This window comes from Chaetodon auriga, chromosome 3 (genome assembly GCF_051107435.1).
Source record: "Chaetodon auriga isolate fChaAug3 chromosome 3, fChaAug3.hap1, whole genome shotgun sequence".
NCBI lineage: Eukaryota > Metazoa > Chordata > Actinopteri > Chaetodontiformes > Chaetodontidae > Chaetodon > Chaetodon auriga.
In genome coordinates this window covers 13,355,529-13,376,959 of record NC_135076.1, presented here as the reverse complement: position 1 = coordinate 13,376,959, position 21,431 = coordinate 13,355,529, and the positions used below count along the sequence as shown (strand labels likewise).

At 42.6% G+C, this 21,431-nt stretch overlaps 1 protein-coding gene across 5 annotated transcripts in view; it reads right to left on the bottom strand.

Moving 5' to 3' along the window:
* pde4cb (phosphodiesterase 4C, cAMP-specific b) overlaps positions 1 to 21,431 on the bottom strand; it is a 78,775-nt gene that overhangs the window by 8,515 nt on the left and 48,829 nt on the right. For 3 of the 5 annotated variants that reach the window (XM_076724938.1, XM_076724964.1, XM_076724956.1), the window contains 7 exons: positions 9,470 to 9,661; positions 8,641 to 8,682; positions 7,356 to 7,392; positions 6,277 to 6,350; positions 6,148 to 6,197; positions 5,753 to 5,865; positions 2,637 to 2,730 (listed from right to left, as the gene is read on the bottom strand). In XM_076724938.1, the coding sequence (XP_076581053.1) occupies positions 2,637 to 2,730; positions 5,753 to 5,865; positions 6,148 to 6,197; positions 6,277 to 6,350; positions 7,356 to 7,392; positions 8,641 to 8,682; positions 9,470 to 9,661 (602 nt within the window). Of the gene's footprint in view, positions 1 to 2,636; positions 2,731 to 4,277; positions 5,439 to 5,752; positions 5,866 to 6,147; positions 6,198 to 6,276; positions 6,351 to 7,355; positions 7,393 to 8,640; positions 8,683 to 9,469; positions 9,662 to 21,431 lie in introns of those variants that run through there. The other 2 variants (XM_076724947.1, XM_076724972.1) reach the window with 2 other exon arrangements.

Here is a 21,431-nt window from a genome sequence, read left to right as displayed (position 1 = left end):
AGTCACTACAACTGCTATGAACATGGTATAACTATACTTCACAATGCCTCTAAGTAGTACTTGCAAATTGTATGTGGACACACAGCTCATAAGCATCACTGTATGTACATATATCACATGAAGTGTGTAACAACATCCTCTGCTTAAAAAACAAGCTATCAGTGAGGAACTGTAGATAAATGTGTCATTTCACTATATCAACACAACAGTGTGTCTAATTTGGACCAGCATGCATTTGTGCTTCTTCTCAGCATAACACAGTCAGAATCTGACCTTAGAGGTTTTCTTGCTCCTGTGATCACATTCAGTATCCTGTATATCAGCATTTTTAAGGCAATATATTAGACAGAGGTAGTATATAAAGTGTGTAAAATCTTAGTGCCATGCAAAAATAGAGTTATAAATAGATTTAACCACAGCTATATGTTGTTGCATACAGTTTATGCTGTATATAAGCAATGGTTCAAGGGTGGGTTGACAAACAGGAATGTCGACAGGTATAATTAAGTCCACCTGCAGTATATTGTCAGAGCAGGTCTATATTCATGTGTGTGACTGGACTGTATGGCAGTACGGAATACCAGAGGTCGAAAGCTAAGGATGATAGGTGAAACCTGTCAGCTTCTCAGGAGCTCAGCGTTGTCTTGAGCCTGAGCTTGATGACGAAGCGCCTCTTGTGTTTTTCCAAATGTGAGTTTGAAAAGGCTTCGTCGCGTCTACAGGTTGGAGATATTTTTTAAACCACAGTGGAGCTTGTAATCCTTTACGCAAAAACACACGGAAATCATGAAAACAAGGTTTCCACCAACAATATCCACAAAATCTCCATATGATTTGTTGACACCAAAGTGCTGTCCCAGCAGACACGATGGTGTCGAAAATGACTCATCCTTATTTGTACAAACCAAGGAAATAATGATCCCATTTTGACATCAGAGACAGCCTGTTTTACTTCATGTCCACATATCCACCTTCTTCATTGGCAGGGCTGGAGTGCCTGCTTGAACAATATCCAGATCTGAGCCCAGATACAAGCAGACGCCACCGTAAGGATGCAGAGCGACCTGAGTGACAGCGTCACATGAGGCGCTGTCTGGCCTCTCTCACCTCTCTCACAGTGCTTCCTCTTCCTCACACCCAAAACCATGGTGTTCATTTCCAAACGCAGCCGGGCTTAACGGAGAGGCACTCATATCAAAACGGCAGCTGATGGACGGCTCCATCCTCGTTCGGCTGGACCTCCATCCCGCCGGCAGGGCTGTTGAAGACTGAGTCTCCTATTGATGCACACGCCGCCTAATAATATTGCACCCTGTTGCTACGACAACGCCACACAATGTGTCCGGGAATGCTGTCTGTCGCCGCGCCTCCTTCTCTTTTGGGGAAGGAAAAATCCTCACCTTCTCCATCCATCCCTATTAACACACAGTCCTCTGCTCTCTTCATGCTTTCAGGTTAAAAAATCTTACGTTCTTCCTTCTCTTAAATATTCCTCCCTCCTTTTCTCTTTCCTTGTCTTTAAAACGCTGAAATTCTCGTCTCCCTCTTTCTTTGTGAATCCTCCTCCTTCTTTCAGTATCCACTTTTCTTTTTCCTTTCCTTCCTTTACCTTCCCTCTTCCATTCTGTCCTTTTTAAAATCCGTCTCTCCTCATCTTACCTGTACTTGAACTAGAGCACCTGGTGGTTGTCTGCCTCCACTGACCAGTCAAGTAGCAGTTTAAGTCCATGTGTGTCCAGACTCACACAATACGTGTAGTGAAGACTTGGTAGAAATTTAATAGACATGCTGTCTTCACTGAGAGACTATTTTTCCAGAGGAGGACAGAGGACTGATAGAGAGCTTCATCACATGGTGCAACAACAATCACCCGAAGCTCAAAATGAGCAGAACCAATGAGCATGTGGTCGACTACAATGCTTCAAATATGGATGTTGGCATCGAAGTCCTTCCTCTCTCCTTGGTTTACTTTGAAAGCCCCCTTCCTGCTCTCCTCTTTCCTGCCCTTTTAAAATATTTCTCTGCTAGAAAAAAAACATCTCTCTTCTTCGCTCCAATAAAACACAAGTAAACTATTAGTCTTCCTTTAAAGATCTCCTTTCCTTCTCCTTCTCATATACACCAGGCTGGATGACGTGTCGTCATTTACATGTGCTGAACAGCAACATATGGTGTAATGCTCATGTAATACAGCTGACAGCAGAACAGTCGAGGAAGCCCTGTGATGCAATTATGCAAACTCTTATGCAGCACCAGAGAGTCAGACCTCACGGACACGTTATGAAGCACAAAAGATATAAGATATTTTATCGTCCACCAAATCAAATGAATGCAGACTAATAATTTGAAGCACCTCTCCAATTTAGGTAATATAATAAAACAGCACCACAAACTACAATCCTCAAAAATGTTGAATTAAGTTGAATTAACATTTCTCTAAAACAGTTTTAACAATTAGAACTGAATGAATGTAGAATTTGTTGCAGGCCTGTTGTATTAGCGTGCATCAGTTTCAGTTAAGTGGACCTAATAAACGAGCAGTTGAGTACATATTTGTGTTTTTTCAGTGTGCAACAGCTTCACCTTCCTCAAAGTGAGGGTCCTTTCATTCATGCACATAAGGTACTGAAACTTACCCAGGAAGGTGTTGGCGATGAACTCTGACACCTGATTCCCTGAGCGGCTTGTCTCTGAAAGCTGCGTCAGCTCGCGATTCAGCATCCTCTTAAACTGTGCAGACACAACAAAACCATAAACAAAAAACGTGGTTAGTCCAGATACAAGCCAGATAAAAATGTTCAAACACGTACACGGACAAGGTGCATGTGTAGCATGGCTAACATCGCTATAGCAGGAAACTTAATTATGATACTTATGATACTATATAACGAGACATGGAAGAGCACTGTGTTTAAATAAAGACAAATCACGTTTCCTTCTGTTCTTCTTGTCCCCTTTTCCTTTTTTGAAGAGGTAACTATTTTGCAAGGGATTTTCCCTTTTCACTCCTTTCACCATCTGTCTTCAAATCAGGAAATCCGCTGTTAAAACTCACTTCTACAGACAATTGCATGTTATGATTCACATTCAGTCATTACTTTGCTTTTGCCAGATATTTCTGAGTTTGTGCTCATCATTTTTGTTGTGAACTTGTAAGATATTTCATTTATGTCGGGGCATTTTTAAAAAGCAATATACATAAATGATCACTCTGTGAGTATGGAATAAAGGTGCAGTTAGATGCAATATCATATAGTTTAAAACAATTTAAAAACATGTATGCACAATGCAATGGATGGAAGTAAGCTGACACAATTTCATAAAAAGACAAGATGCTCCATTGTCTTTGCTGTGGTTTGAACGTTAAACAACATCACGGAGGGGAACTCCGGGATTACAGCTCACGCAGGCTGATGTTCACAGAACCGCTGTCATTTCAGCACTTTTATTTCTGTGTATATAACCCGCACTCCATGATGGGCCCTTTGCATGCATTCATGTTTTTCTTTAACATGTATTTGCTACTCTTTTAAAATAAAACAGGACAAGCTGTAATCTCTCTAACTATGTTGTTTGTTGGCATCGCATGGCATTAAAAAAAACCCCAAAACACTGGTGATATATTCAGAAGAAAAAGTTTTTAAAAACAAGAGTGTTCATTTTTTCAGTGTTCATTGAGTTTTATCGCAGCGGTAGCTTCCACACTGATTATGTAACAGCTCTGGCATGTGGTGGCTGAGGGAGGAGGGAGGGGATCGGTGTGAGGGAGATGCTGCAGTGGTTACACGGTTACTATGTGACACACATACGGACGCACACAAAAACATACACACTGACATGGAAGACAAACCTGTAGCTTTAACCAAAATGTGTCTGTTTAACATTTGGCTGACTTCTCCTGTGGCCTCTCAACACAACTGCTCCCACTTTTGCTGAAGCTCTCTGCACACCATTTTTCCACACACAGTCACATGCCTGTTTACAAATGACATGCAACATATTCCTGCTGCTGTAAACCAAGCCACTGCTCTTAAGAATCACTTTTACATTACAAAATCATGACAGCTGTTTCCACATGTTTTTAGCCTTTTCCTCTCTATTTACACTCACACATACATGCATAGACAGACACACAATCTCAACATTCAGCCTGTTTGTAGATCCAGTCCTGTGTCAGATCTGACACACTCAGCATTCAGCCCCCTGCAAAGTCTGCACCGCTGATCAATAGATCCTGATGTAAACAGGGCAAGCCAGCAGTACTCTCTTTCGCTCACCTGTCTGAGTCTCCAGCACAGACAAACGCAGAGAGCCGACACAAGCATGTCAACCCACGCATGTTGATGTTAAAGGTCGCTAAAATCCACAACGGCAGGCAGACAAGTTTCCTTGCTAAGTGACGGGCTGTAATCTGCTCACTCAGCTCTGCTCCACGCTCAGCAGGGACGGTCTGAGCATGCAAAGAAGTCCGTTTGGAAATAAAAGTTCCCACAGTCCCATGTGCTGTCCTGGGGCTGGGGGTGGGGGTGGGGGGTGGGGGGGAGTCCCGGGGGAAAGGTGGTGTGGGGTGGGGTAGGGGAGGCTGGGGATGTGGTCTACAATCGGGGGAGAAAGGGTGTGACTGCAGTCGCCCATCCAACTACTGTCACACAGTGTCAATGAGAAACATAAAGAGGGAGAGAGAGAGAGGAACCCTCCTCCCCTGCCCTGCATGCAGTTCCCCCCGCTCTGTCCAATCACATTCGTCCGGCTTTAGGGGCTGGGTGGAGGAGAGGGACCTGATTGGGCGAGTGGGAGATGGGGGAGGTCTGAGAGTAGCCGCCAGACGGTGGAGAGAAGCAGGAAGGAGGGAATTGAGGAGATGCTGATTAACTCTTTCAGCGGAGGGAGACGCCATTCCTGAACTCTGGTGTTTTTGGCCGTGCTCATGGTGCAGCTGCATGTGTCACAATACCTGATTTTTTCCCCTCATATGTGACACAGATCTAATGTTTCCTAACAAGTATAAAAGGGAAAAAGCTGAGAGGACTTGACATTTGTCAGTGCTGCTCTGCACACAAAGACAGGAGCTCTAAACCTGCCTGTGATTTATATTTGAAAACTAAAATGAAAAGACCGTCACGACAAAAGCAAACATTCCTAAAGTCGACTCGGAAAAAAGACAAGAGAAAATAAATCAGATTTTAAACCATGGGACACACTGATTCTGTCTTCTGCTGTTGAAACATCAAAGCATATTGTGCTTATTTACTTAAGGTATATTACACACTACACAGCCTCTCATACAGTGCAGAACAATTTCAATATAACTTCATGTTTCAACAGTTGTTCTTTATCCGGTTTCAGCTGCCTTGACATTTATCCAGTTAAGTGTGTGGGTGTCTGACAAGAGGAAGGGAGAGGAAGTGTCAATTATTAGAGAATGAGTGAACGTGTGACATGCAAATAGTTTAATGGAGTATTAAAACAACTGAAGAAACTATTGCATTAATAGGGACCATTACAGGACTCTATAAGAGCCTCAGTGCAGATGTGATTTGCTTTGTCAGATAAACATTTTCAAGCTAGATATGGCATGATGGAAAACCAGGTTTCAACCACCTAATTGTGATACACTTGCTTACAGTTTACTTGCACATACATTATTATTATTTTTTTTTATAAGAAAGGTTTGAGATCTGCAATGAGATGTTTGGAGACAACTTCACTGCCCCACTGAGTCTCTGTGAAGTTTGGTCAAATGTCACCTCACCTTGTTGGATGCCATCTCGCTGACTGAGTGTCTCGTCTGCAGCGTCTCCAGCTGGTCCAGACACCAGTCCAGCTCCTCCAGCGTCTCCACTGCCAGCTTCTGGTAGGACTCCTCTGAAAAGGTCAGAGGTCACACAAACACGTGTTACAGGTCAGTTGTGGGACTGCTGTGAAAACATGCATGCTCAAGCGATTCAGAGGTGTGGCATTGCTACTGTGAGTAGCTGCTTCCTTAACTGAGAAATGTTGATTGGCTTGACAACAAGAGGCCACAGGAAGTGATGTGCTTAACACCGTATCTGCACTTTGATGCACCAAAGACAACACTATGACAGTATTTGCAGTTTTTATGTGAGAAATCTCAGTGTTCCACCATACAGGGATATTAACACTGACCTGTAAGACATGGCTTACACATGGACGGCTGGTTGCTGCTCGTCGGCCGCCTGGAACAAGGAACAGATGAGGTGTTAGTAGAATAAGAACGCAGGCAGTCACTCATCCAGTCTGTTTATTCGCTCTTACTTGTTTGCCACACGATCTTGAAGATGTGTCAGAGCAGCAAAGTTACTTCTCACTGTTCGTAGACTGGCAAGAACCTAAAAAGGGAAAAAAGGAGGAGTGAGCGAGGTCTGGATGGATGCAACATGTTCCCCTTAATATCTGGAGAAGCCCCCACACGAATCATTTTTGCAGCTAACAAATAGTTTCTTTGCTTAGTCGACTCTTTTCGCTGAAGCACATTTTGAGTTACTTTGACACACACAGAAACACACACACCAGTTATTGGACTTTTTTGAACATCTAGTCTGATGGCACTACATGTAAATCAGCCATTAACTACCCAGCAATGGTTGTTTTCTCAGCTATTCAGCACTGGACATCATGTGATGGAACTTTGCTTTTGATGCTTTCTTCTAATGTGGCATTGAAAACATGTTCAATAACTTAAATTTGTACTGTATTTTTGTGGCTGATAAAGTTTCTCAAATTATTTTAATGTCCAGCTGCAGGTGGGCTAAACTAAACTTTAGGTATCAGTTTGGAAATATAACATGTGCACAGATTGTGTTAACGGGCAAACACTGAAGAGCACACACACATAAAGACTCAGGACAAGCTGTTCAGTACAAAGAGAAAGTGTGTGGGTGTTTTCTGTGAAAAATGAACCATCACTTATTTCTCAAAGCGGTGAGTAAGGTTCAGAGAGGAGCTGTGTGAATGGTTTGGACAGAGCCACACTTATGATTGGACAGTGTTAGTTTGAAAGGAAACTGTACGTTAGAATTTAATCTGTTCAATAAGTGCTCAGCTCTGAAAGCCAATACGCTTAAAGCCATTGGTACAGACCAAATGCAGTACGGGAGAGAACAGCAAGTGGTATTACATGAAACTTTTGCATTTGCATTTTTCATAAATGCAGTGGAAATAACTAGTGACTTCACTGAGATCCTTGGAGGTGTCCTCAAATTATCAGAGCAGCACCTACATGAGTTCACAGCTATGTGCAACAGTTGTTTTTACCTCGCAAATTTAATGAAAGTGACCAGTAAAGTTTGAAAACTCCCGTGCTTAAAGAACCAGGATTACACAATGCTACTTACCTGTGCAAATGGAGTCACTATCATGTCTTCTCCATGCCTGTAAAAACCACAGACAAACACAGACAGACATCTGGTGAAAAGGCTGTGTGAGAAACAATGGGACAAAAGGGAAACATCATGCAATTTCAAAAAACTCCAAAGACAAACACACAAATAATGACAACAAATCTGTTTGTTTGTTGTCATCATCTTACTGTGAGGAAGGCTACAGTTGGCTCCAACCTGTAGCTGGTCTCAAATATCACACTGGATATAAGGAGTGGAGGTTGTTACAAATATTTCTTAGAGGCAAAGATGCAGATTAGAGTAAAACCTCAGTGGGCAGAGCTATAGAACCACTGCACATCAGTTCAATATGACTCAAACAATGATCCACCCACTGACGTTTAACTTAATTTTACAATAAACCTGCATTAAGTGATATTTTTTGGATACCTGCCACAGAAATCCACTGGCAGATGTTTCAAAAAAACAAAAAGACAAATTAAGTGATCGTTAAAATTGTATTGTAGCATTTAGCAGCTAAATATACCTAAAAGGCAAGAGAAGATTGCAATTATCCTCAGAAACTTGTCTCCAGTAGGATGCTAATGTTGCTCTTTGTCTAGATGTGTAAGTAGACAATTATTTGCTAATAAGTCATACATGAGACAACTTAATAACACAATATCAGATCTGTGTCTCTATGAAAGTCTAAAATCACTTAATGCACATTTCTTTCTGCTCTTATAGGTATGCCTCTAAGACACATATTTGTTTAGCTGGAACTATGTGCAAGTGAGGAGCTGTGTTCATGCATTGGGTGCTGGGAAAGCCAACTTTTGGAGAGACAGAGCCTTCTGGAAGCTTTTGGGTCACAACATGCACCTTATAACCATCCATACTGCAGGATGCTGCCAGTGAAAAGTCCAGTGTCAAGTTAGCCTGCACATCGCTGTCCAGCAAACATTTTGACACTGTGAAATCGAGGCTTAAACACCTAAAAAACGCTCTAATGCGGTTTTTACTGTGCCTCACGTGCAAACTGGCAAATGTTTGCACTCCCTTGGGTTCACTGCACATTGGTGCATCTGTCAAATGTTTGCTGGACCTGTTTGAAAAACTTTGCGAGGGTGATAATTATGGAGATGAGCATCCAAGATATGCTCTAAAGGTTGTGGCCAGGGAAAGATGGCGTGTAAGTGGGGGGCTGGGGGGGTGGAAGAGGTGGCAGTTTTGACTCATAACAACATGGCAAAGCACAAAGAGGCAGAAAAATCGCAGCAGTTTTCACACTTTGTCTCACCGAGGTAGCCAATTGACTTCCCAATGCTTCAATCCCTCCTCCCTTCAAAACAAAGGAGCGACAGCTATTGGTGGTTGAGGCCCCATTTAAACTCTGGCTTCAAACAGACTGCTAGCTGCACAGAGAAATCTTTAGCTGTATAAACAGGCAGAAACTGGGTGAAAATCTAGATCTGAGCTAAGAGCAGCTTTGGTTTTAGTGGTACGTTTCAACTGAACTAACTGTTCTGCTGTTTACACTGACAAACAAGAGTTCTGCTACCAAAAGCCTCTTTAAAGCCAGATGCCAAAAGTGCACTTTTTACAGTGTAAATAGGGCCTTGGGGGGTTTACAGAAATACATATTGACAATAAATTGCTGTGTTTCAATAGTAACTCTACTGTAACTGTATACTACTTCAAAATATGTTCTAAAAATGCACTACATGTGTCCCATATTGGTAACAACAATTGAATAATTTATTAAATAATTCATTATTGACATTATTTTTCATTGTGTAGGCAAATTACTAATGAGTGACTTGGGCAACAGAGAGATTAAGTGATTTGTTGGTATTCAGCAGCACCTATTCTGGATCCTGATGAAAAAATAAATAATTAACCCTACACACACATCTTTTAACAACAATATGTCATTATCAAATTAATAGGCACTGGTGCCTATTAACCTTCGAGAAGGTTGTTCCAGAAGAAAAAGCTTCACACCTTAATTCAAACTTTTCTTCAAATCCAGCTCAGCAACACCGCGATGTAAAGATCAGCATGAAGTGCGGCTGAAGGCTGGTTTATTGGTGTTAAAATGATACAGAGAGTATCTTTAAAATACTCACAGGTCGCTGGCAGTCGATGAGTTGCGGGACATGGTTTTGGGCGAAAGGTCGAAGTCTGAGTCGGAGCGGTAGAGGAAAGACTCGCGGCGCTGACTGTGGGGGAAGTTGGCCTGAAGTACCAGACCAGAACCCGGGCTAGTCTGAGAGTCCAGTGGACTGCGACCCACCGACAGGCCATTCTCCACATCAAAACTACAGAGGGTGGGAGAGAGAGAGAAGAAATACATAAATACTACTGTTATACTTTCTGTTCTTTCCACCTGAAAATTAGCCTGCAAGTCACACTGCAATCTTATTTTGTTTCACTTTAAATGTCAGGTTTCAATACCAGGCTACCTGTTTTAACAGCACCATGACTAATGCTGCCACGATTACTACTTCTGCTAATGTTATTAGTTCTATCACTATTGCTCCTCCTAATGCTACTGCTGCTGCTACTAACTAATACTGCAGTTCGGAAACTACAACTGCAGGTACTACTACTGCTGCCAATAACAATAAACTTCATTTGCATAGAATATTATCAGAGTGTTACAATGTGCCATAACAAAAGCAGCCATCAAGCTGAGAAAGAAATCAGAACAATAATTGACTTAATCAAGGATTTGATGCACATCACGTAAATGAACTGAAGTGCATCTGTGCACATGGAGACAGAAAAGAGAAAGCTAAGATAAGGATAAGATAAGCCTCTGCAGAGGGAGTGGAGCTGGAAGTGCAGTATGTCGAAGGCTGCGTGTCCAAATATCAAAGGTTTTTCAGTTTCTGACATCAAAGCATCCCAAATAAACACAATGAAGAGAGTTTAAAATGTAAAAGAACACAAGAACAGTATGTGTATGCATATTCATGTGACTGTAGGAAAAACAAGCGCACAAAGCAGCGTCTACTTGATGCTGGTTACATTCAAACTTTCTGAATTGACCGTGAGCGTCTTTTGAAACAGGTGACCTTGTGATTACTTGCTTTTCGCAACCAAATGCACACATTCCCCTCCGCTACCTCTGTATGACGTCAACGCTGACTTCATGCAGGGTACGTCAGTAGAGCTACTTACCCATACAGCCGCCCCCACCACTCCCACTTTCACCCCATCGCAGCCACCACGCAGACAGGCACTCCTATTGTACTTAATGTCTATGAGCATCGTTTTTAAAAAGGGATTTTATTGGTATTTCCAAAAACGCTCTCTTTTGCCAGCTGGATTCAGTCCAACTGCTGGAACCAAACAGTGTCACAGCTCAACTTGGCCCTGATTCAATCCTTTTGAAATCCTTGCCATCAAGATGCTGGGTCTGAATTACAGGGTTCAGTATTGGAAAGATTCACTCAACAAATTCCCTTTCACCCAAAATGTCCTTTCAGCCAAACTACATTTTTTTGATACACTGTGCAACCACAAAACAGCAAATATAGAAACACAGAAAAAAACAGGGATAGAGGAGAACTTGACTTTGATTTTGTCTGAGTACACAGAAGGGACTGATTCGGTAGTGGAGGCTTAAAGCTTATCAGCATGCAAATAATTCTTCTTTGCTGATCTCCATGCACTTTTTTCTGCCTCACCGTGGTCCACATTCCCTCAGTGGGACTGTGCCTTGCTCAAGGACACACAGACTGGACTGATCAGGGGGTAAAGTGCACTGTTCATTCCCCTGACAAGACTGCAACCAGTGACCTTTTTGGTTGCAACTATTCACTTTTCTCTGACCTAAATTCCTCCACCAATGCCCTCTCCATTATTAGATGATAAGAGATCAATGTTCCATGATTTAAATGAGATTTTAAAGCACCATTATGTAGAGATTTGAGTGGAAGTCTTAATGCATTTTTAGTTCGATTCATTGTGTCCTGTTCCTGTTATAGCCCTCCCTTCCCTTCCCTGTTCATAACAATAGCAAACGGAGCACCAACAGAGCAATGGCAGGTTGCTTCTGAGTCTATTTTTAGCTCAGCGTGCCTCCAGCGCTCCAGCAATAGCAGTGCCTGATAAATGAAGGATGACTATTATGCAATCGATGCTGAATGAAAAGCCCAGTTCACAGAAGCAGAGAGAGAGAGAGAGAGAGAGAGAGAGAGAGAGAGAGAGAGAGAGAGAGAGAGACACTGACTCAAAAATGAGGAGAAGGAGGAGGTGGAGGAGGAGGAGGTGGGGGTGACCAGGAGGGCTGTATCCAGCACAGTGATGTGGTTCAGCTTCTCACACCTGATTGGTGTGACGTGGCAGAGATGGGCAGGGCTGCATCAGGGTTTACCTCAATGACAACACCCCCACACCACCACCACTACACCTCACCCAACCCAAACCCCACTTTTACACCCCACCCTCCCCCTGGCTCAGTGTAGTTGGCCGTGACGAGGCTCCATCAGAGGAGACCAATGACGTCAGAAGCTATAAATAGATCTGCCTGCCAGGAAAGAGGGGAACGGGGAGGCTTGTGATGGAGCTGATGTAGATAACCCCCCCCACCCCCACCCACCAACACCACCCGAGGCATGGTTCAGATGATTTCTCCCCTCCTCATGAATACATATATGAAGGATTTTCTGTTTATCTAAAGTTTTGATTGGTTGATGTTTAAGTGCTTCGAGATGAAGTAGAAATGCACTATTTTCCCTCCATTCTTAGTCTCCATATTATTTCAGCTTTTATTCAGCACAATCTCTGAATGAGCAGGTGGGGTGTTGAAGCATGTTGCTCAAGGACACTTTGACTGTGCATGGCCGCTGCCAAGACTGAATGCGGTCAACTGGTACAGTGGTTTGTCCTTCAGGTAAATCATTAGATTACATAAAAAAATTCCACAACAGTTGTGAATTTAAACTATCTCTGTTGCAAAGGCAGTTTGCATTTTCATTGATCTGTCATGTCTGCAGTTTTTACAGCCTCGCCACTAAAATTTGACCTCCTTTTTCCTTTTCCTCATCAGTGTGGGACAGACTATTACAACAGTCATGGGACACTAAATCTTTCCGCTGAAACCCAGACTTATGGCATAAATTTTGGCGTGAGCAGCTTTTTATGACAAGGTGACCGACCACCTCCTATTCCCGGCTTTAAATGGAGAATTACCCGATGAATATATTATCAAACATTGACGGTTTTCAAGTCACAGCTTTGCTCAGAGGTGGATGACACTGACTGAATGCTGCTGCTCTTTAAGACCACAACAATGAATTCATGTGAAGAAAAGAAAAGCTTGTGAACTTATTGTGATTTTTTTTTGTTGTTGGTGGCAGAAGATTTTCACACATTCAGACCATTTTACATTCCACACAGTCACAATGCTCACTGAGCTCTCCAGCAGCTGCACTTTACCACAGCTTGTTGCTGTTCTCATTCCCATTGAGAAGTCACAGAAACCAACAGGCTTCCTGTTGGGAGCCAGCTCCCACTACTGTCAAAAGTATGGTACTGCAACATCTGTCACCAATGCACGAGTCCTGCTCTAATACAACAGTTATCTTTAGTTTTTTAAATAAAAGAATCAGATCAGATTGGCACACAAGTACCTAAACAGCAACACATTTCCAGACCTGTGTAGTAAACATATGACCTAATAAAATCAGGTTTCTACCTTTCTCTAAAATCTCTTCCCATAAACAAGGCTGTGCTCAACTCTTGTCTTTAGTATCCTAATCTGATCGGATTTGTGTCTAGATCATGTGAGCTTCATTTATTTTACTATTATTCTATGATGTTTTGTTTGCAATTTTCATTTCCACTCCAGCAGGGCTGAACCAGCCAATAAATATGTCAAATAAGTTGGAACATACAGTCCATTCCATTATTCTTCTGTATAGTAATGCAATTGTACTGTGTGATTTTATTTCCTCCAATCACTAGTGAAATAGAGCAGTATTGGACAGACAATGCCTGATATGGCTCCTTCAGGGCATATTAAGTTTCAGCTGCAGAAAGGAAAAGAGTGTAAGTTGTAAAACAAATGCAAAGGATATTAAGGAAACTGCTAGAAAGCCAGAAAGAAAAGTTGGAAAGTTGCAGTTTAAGTCATTTACAGGCTGTTATAGAGAGTATAAACTACACCGTAGATGGAGCCCAACCAGTCTGGGTTTTTAAGGCCATTATGAATATTTCCAGATTGAAGCTCCAGTTTTCGTAGAATATCCTGCGTTATGTCTGCTTATTTTTACTTTCAGTGTTTCACCTTGTCAGGGGGGGAAAAATTGCTATTTAACACCGAGACCATCATAAGACAGTGAAGGTCGTACATCCCCCCTTTAAAGCGACAGACAGACAGACAAGCGAGCAGGCTGGCGTCTTGTTCAGCTGCAGCATACAGTGCATAACACGTTGACCTTGGTCTGTCTCCTGCCTCCAGCATTGTTCTCCATCTCTCTGACGTAAAACACAGCTCCCCTTTCTCTCTTTAACTCTGTTTTACTAAACTTTTCTCACACGCACACACACGCCGCCCCCCCCCACCCACACACACACACACACACACACACACACACACACACACACACACACACACACACACACACATATCACTCAACACATTCTAAACTCTGTGTTTGTTCCCAGGATGTTTAGCTTGATCATCATCATCATCATCACCATTCTGAAGAAGAGGAATAAAAAATAAAAGCCTGCATTTTAAAAGTGGAAATCAGCAAAGTTTCCATTCCATCATCGCGTGGGATACGTGTGGTATTTGTCTTTGCTGAAAGCTGGGTGATGACATTGATTTGGGATTACAGTTTAAAACTGAAACAATTAGCCAATTGATTGATTAGCCAACCAACACACGCTATTCTGATACTTGATTAATCGCATCATCTTTTGAGCAGAAACATTCCCTACTTTGTGCTTCTCAGCTGTGAGGATCTGCTGCACTTCTCTATGTAAATATTTTGGGGTTTTGGACTGTCATTTCAAGAGTCACCACGGGTTTCAGAATGGACTCTTTCCACCTTTAGAGAACATGTGCTCATTTGAAAACGTCACTATACAAATGCTCCTCATTGGAAAGGCTGTTGAATAAAGGACTTTCATGTTAGGCCATGCCCAAAGCTATCTTCATTCAGTTTTAATAGGGGTTTTCTTGGGGTTAGCCTCCTCACTAAACTTAGGATGGGAAATGCAAAGCACGACCAGTTCCAGTGCCTGCGTGTTTGTACTCATGGGATCCAGGGCCGTGGGGTTTAAAGAACTTTTTGTTATGTGTGTGAGAGTGATACAGAAAACAACCGTCATAGCCAGATGTTATTTGATTGCCGATGACACAGGCCCAGGGTCAAAGGGCAATCCACACACACACATACACAAATGCTCCCTCCTGTTTTCTTCCCTCGCAGCGTGGGAATTGGCCGAGGGGCCTAAAACATCACACCAGGAAGGAGGCGAGAGGTGAGGAGGAGAAGAGGAAAACAGACCAGGGAACAGTTTCTGAATGTGTGTGTGTGTGTGTGTGTGTGTGTGTGTGTGTGTCTGTGAGAGAGAGAGAGAGAGAGAGAGAGAGAGAGAGAGAGAGAGAGAGAGAGAGAGAGAGAGAATGGCTAAAATGTACTCGATTGTCCATGATTTAAAATGAGAAAACAGCAAAAGCATAACGCAGGTTGAGACAAGCTATTAGAAGGCCAATGTTCGTGTGAGTGTGTGTGTGTGTGTGTGTGTGTGGGAGTGAGAAAGTTCAGAGAGTAAAGGGGGTTTGTTTGCTTTACACCTCAAGCCTATTGTACATTTGATCTGAAAGAAGCAGAAAAACAACCTGCTTCCCCCTCATCCAGCCCCGTGCCAAACAGTTCTTTCCTTTCACTGTCTCCGTGTGTGGTATGTACACTCTGTACATTGTGTGTGTGTGTGTGTGTGTGTGTGTGTGTGTGTGTGTGTGTGTGTGGTTTGTGCACTCTGTGTGTGTCTATACACTCATGGCAGCACACTGGGAGGAGATGTTGGGCAGCAGGGCAGGACAAGAACAAGCAAGAATATGACTTACGCAGAGTGAGATCTGTGCATATCAAAGCAGGGAAATGAAAGAAAAGTCTCATATCCAAGCTATCCACGCTCTCTGTTTCAGAGTTAATCACAAACACATCCTCTTCAATGTTTTCGAAAAGCTTAACAACAACAGCAAAAAGTGCTCTTGGTCAAAAAGTCACTCTTGGGAAAGGCGGCCAGCTGCTTTTCAGGTGGGATGACACTCTGTACACGATAATACAGGAAATAATATCAGAGAAACTGTTAGGCAGCAAATATCTCGAAGATATCTCTGCAACCACAAAGGCCTTAAGATGCTGGAGCTAACATTAATGACACTTGATAAGATAAATGTAGACAGAGGCCACACACCAGTGACGGTGAGCAAGCAGAAGAAAAGGGATAAAAGCTGCTTGTTTTAGCACATTAAATCAAAGATGTTTAGAATTGGCTCACTGCACTTTTCACCTCACATTTCCTTATTTCAACAAAACAGGAAAGACGACAGTTTTCTGGTTGCTGGATGTTCACTTTCACTCTGAGCACTTTCGTTTTCTGGACCCTACATCCTAAAGAATTATGCAGCATGTATTAGACATAAAAGACTATTTTATATTATCATACATTAAGTGTCGTTACAGCTGCTTCTTGTTGTTGAGACCCTGCACTATTAGAATAAATGCAGCCTTATTATACATCAGTCTAGTGCACAGAGAAGAAAAGTGAACATTCCATTATATGCACAGATCATGAAATATTGCTCTTCCTTTAAGAAAAACTATTTCCACTGTCACATACACCCATACTGGACTGACGCTGAGTGCCACACCTCCGTGAGGAGCCAGTTGCTCTTTCCACCCACCTGACCAGCCACTGTAGATCGCTGTCCAAACAGTCTGTGTCCAACATTAACATCTGATCTCAGAGCAGCTCATGTCTCTCTAAATATAGCCAAGGGGAGGGAAAGGTTGCACCGAGTCAAACCAGCTGCTGTGTTTATTATTTTTCTGCGTGACCTTTGACCTACACGCAGAGGAAGGACTCTTGCCTTTGAAAACAGCAGACCTCTGTTTTGATTGCAAGCACAAGAGAGAAAAGAAGAAAGAAGAAATGATACTGATGTGCTCTGAACATTATCATTATATCAGATGGAAGACTAGAAGTTCCAACTTTGGTGTGTCTTGTACACTTGGCAGTGTGGAGGTTGGCCAGACCTGCAATGGTTCAGTGCTTGCTCAAAGACACGTGTGCAGGGTAGCTGTTAGCTGTCTGTGGTGCTGCATTTAAAAGGCCGTCTACCTGTGCAACAAACAACATGGCCTTATTAGCAGACTGGCCCTTTAAATATGAATGCAACCAGTTCAGTGGTGAAGTGGTTAAGTTTTTGGAGTGCAGGGCACCTCAAAGGTTGATTCACTCCTCCGGACGGGTATTGATCGTGGAGTCTATGTGCAGTGATTAGTTCTGTCCGTCCAGCTGGGGAGAAATCCATACAGTGGCTGATCAGCATTAACATCATTAGAAACTGGTTAGGAGGGGAGCACACTGGGCCAGAACCACCCAGAACCACACAACAGGCACAAAGATACACACACACACACACACACACACACACACACACACACACACACACACACACACAGGCAGTGTGTGATTATGGCCCCAGCAGTAGAGATCTAGATTTGGCTCCAAAATCGACCTGAAAATCGAACAACCTTACATCACACTGGTGCGCAACTGGACAGGCTGGTTAAGGGCACACACACACACACACACACACACACACACACACACACACACACACACACACACACACACACACTCTCTCTCTCTCTCTCTCTCTCTCTCTCTCTCTCTTTGCCCAGCAACAGGCCATGCTGAGTGCTCCTCTAATCATGTTCATACGGCACTAATTGGTGCCTTTTGGTATTCTGTGATTAAGTCCAGCGGTAAGGCAGGAGTGTGCCACTTCCTCCTCTAATTAGCCGAGGGCAACTCAGGAGCAGCCAATCACAGTGCTGATCAGCAGGACACAAGAAGATGGAGACAACAGAGGAGCTGCGTTTTCTCCGAGTCGTTCTCTGCCGTTGTCTTGATTGTTTTTAGGTGCTGAGAAGCACTCTGAATCTTATTTATTGTTATCATTAATAATAGTAAGAGGAGTTAGATTATTATGGAACAGAATAAAATACATTCCACAAAAAGTACAAAAAAAGTAAAATCTATTTTGTATGCTGGTTTTTCTAAGGATGCTCCGATATGACACACTGGAATTTATCACCTTACACCTGTCAAGTATCACCCTGGACATGACTAATCATATTAAATAGTTTCCTTCTCAGCGTCATTATAAAATAAATTCAAAACAGTTTTTGCTGTCAGTTAAATTCATTCAGTCACAGTGGATCATCCACTCAGGTTTTAGTGCTACACAATTCCCTGCCTCATGTTACATAACATAAAAATGACTCCAATGAGTCTGTCGCAGTGACGCATACAAATAAATTTGTACATCTGGGAAAATAAAAGAGCACTGATCAGATCAATACTCAGTATGACCAAACACTCTAAGCTGAGGTGCTGGTACTAAAAGGGAAAAAGTTGGACCAATGCATTCCTACATTTTATATAAATGATTAATCATACTTGAATATTTTTAGCATGAATAAGCTGACATGAGATTTCTAAACAGACAACACTAAATGATATCAGGTGTCCCAGATGTTCAATACATTGATACTTGATAACTGCAGATACTTGCAATGGTATTGATTTTTCAAATCTGAAGAAGAACCTGAGCCTGAGTTATTTTCTGTGATCACATTTTTCTTTTTTTTGACATTATCGTTCATGTCCCTGCATAAACTGATGACAGCATCTTTAAAGAAGCCACACTCTGACGCACCATCATGTCATAGCGCCGATGTCTTCTCTCTAACAAAATAAAGTTGGAGAAAGTGCCGTCCAACACGCAGCCTTTCCCTACCTTGCATCCAGCTGTGTAGGCAGAGCCGTGAAGTCTCTGTAGGTGATTGAGTTCACCTGGGACAAACAGCGGGGGAGCAGGCTGCATGTGGATGCCTTATTTCCTCAGTCCATCAACCACACTATTGTCTAATCCTGCAACAAAATAATGGAACAGAGCCTCTTTGTGAAGTGCCCATCTGTCCTTAAGTTGATCATCATTCCTGGAGTCGCAGAGATGTCAGGATAACACTCAGTCCACTATTCTAGCAGGGATACTCCACAAATGTACACACACACACACACATACTGTCACACAAACGCAGTAACACTTGTCTGTTGACGTCAGTAGTGGTTTCATGGCTGTCACTGCAATGCCGATCGACCAGCTCTCAGGCCTGCAATTATTCCCGACCCGACGCTCTGTGCGCTGCAGTTCTGTTTTTCCACCAAATAAGAGACTAGAACACAAAGGATGCTGTGAAACACCCTAAAACGATACAAGGCGGAAAACAGCTGGCTGAGCTTGTGGACGCGGTGGGATTTCTGTTGAGGCGTGTTTGTTGTAGGAACGGAGAGGAGTGACTCCAGAGACTCAGGGCAGAGGCGTCCTGCGGTCCAGAGGGTTGAGGCGTCAGAGGTGAACTGGCAACGATTTGGGATCCAGTCCAGTGAACAGCCACTGTCAATATTTCCCGTCAGTCCTCACCAAGGGTCAGGACTCTTTGCCACATAAGTCCAGATTCCGGTAAAATGTATTGTAATACATGTATATAATAAAGAACTGGAAGGACATATGACATCATCATGACATCATATATAACAGCTGTGGGGAACATTGCAGTATATTTGTCAAATGGCAGGACGCTGGACACGAACAGCTGTCTGTGAACATCAGACCACAACCAATCGACTGGGAACAGCGCCAACCGTCTGTGAGGCGAGAGCGGCTGTGACCTCCCGTTCATATACGACACACACGACCTAAGTTCCACTCTACTGATGACAACAGAGCAAACTCCACCCTCTGAGGAGGACTGTGAGATGTGGTTGAAAGCTCAGCTAAAACTAGTGAGTGGACCTTGAGTTCAGGTTTTTCTTATTTTAGCCGGTAAAATCTTTCCATCCTTTGGCAGGTGAGCATGATCTGCTCTACATAATATCTTTAAAACGACATCATTCAACTGTGCTTACAATCCAATTATTCTTTTAAACCGAAGATGAGGATAATTTGAATTTTTTTCCCTGCCACAATACTCAAGCAAAGTACAAAAACTGCACCAACACTTGCAGTATAACAGTGACAGTACAAGTTCTTTATACTACAAGTGTTCCTGGAGCTTTGTGCTCTTCAGACTGCTTCCCATCTCCACGCACCTTGGAGGCACGTGAAGTTGTGAAATCCCCTCTCGGCTTCTAGCAGACTCTACTTGCCAGCCTCTTCTCTGCACATCATCTCCAAGTGCTGAGGGGAAACACTTCAAACTAAGGATACAGTCCAATTCATTGTCTAAACTGTTTTAGGGGGAGGATCTGTAATGCTCAGCAACAACCACCTCAACCAAAACCAACAGGTAGATCTCACAGAGATATGGGATGCAGAGCGCAAGAGCTGCCTGTGACGAACATGGAAACAAACTAGAACAGACAGAGGTGGAGTTTTATTGAACATATGTTTTAATTTACGTTGATGAGTGCTGGGAGGATAACATTGACCCTTCAACCCATCGCTCTATCCTTCATTATGACTTCCCATGAGGCAGCTGTGTTGCTTTGATCTCACAGTGCTGAGGAACTTTGGTGACTGATGAATTGATATAAACAGCTTCATTATCATTGTTATCATTATTAGAAGAATGATGAGCTGCTAGCTCCTCTTCTCACTGTGTGAGTCAGTGTCTCGTTGACAGCAGTGATCCCTGCTGGGAGCTAAACCATGATGAGTGAGTCAGAGTCTGACATCATCTTCATCCCCGAGGTTACGAGTCTACTGATGAAAAGAGCAATAATAGACAAGATAGGCCAAGACAGAAGTGGCCCATATGAATAAATGTAGTCTTGTATGGCAATAGCGATACTGATAACCTGAAATGATTGTATGTTTTAGTTTAATACAGAAAGTTACCTTACTAATCAAGATGACATTAGAGCCAAGATAATATAAACATCTGAAATGCTATAAAGCAGTACTTATTTTTATTATCCAATCATTATTTTTTTTGGATTAATTATTAAGTCTATGAAATGTCAGAAAATTGTGAAGCATGTTCATCCCACTTTACCAGAATCCAAAGCGAGGTCTTCTGATGTCTTATCTGACCAACAGTCAAAACCAAAAGATACCACATTTACAAATATGAAACAGAGAAAAGCAGCTCATTTTAGAGAAGCTTTATAATGTTTGGATTTTTTCAAGAATTAACCAATTTTCTGTAGATCGACTGGTCACTTCATCTAAATATTTTTGTCCTGCCCCCAGTGCATGCAGCATTGCCCACAATGGGCAAATACACACATAGATTTTAAACTGTATAAAGGTAATGGCAAAATCTCAGAATGGGACAAAACATTTTACTGCATGGTGTAAATGGCCTATCTATGACAGGACAAGCACAGGGGAGGGGGGACACAATACATCAGGACATGATGGCATCAGGGAATGGGGAAAAATGTGACAAGACAAGAGAGGGTTTGAGGACGGGACAGAAAGTGAAATGACAGGACAGAAGATGGCACAATGAGTAAGTGAGTCGTACTACACAGCTGAACTTAGAAGAGATAACAGTAAGTCCTCAGCAGTGCCATTTCACATAAACTCCCGCCTCATCATAAGCCTGAAGGCAGAAGCTAAATGTCCACACTGATGGACACGAACCTCTGCCAAAACTAACTGTAAAAGCTCAAACTTTACAAGGTGAAGTGATGATGATGAAAGCAGTATGTTTCCATCTAGGAATTAATGGAAACTACACAGGGTGCAGGGTTAAAGCGCTGGTTATAGTGTGCACTCTACTGACTGTGTTATTACACACGTGGTTGATCCATCAGGCCTAT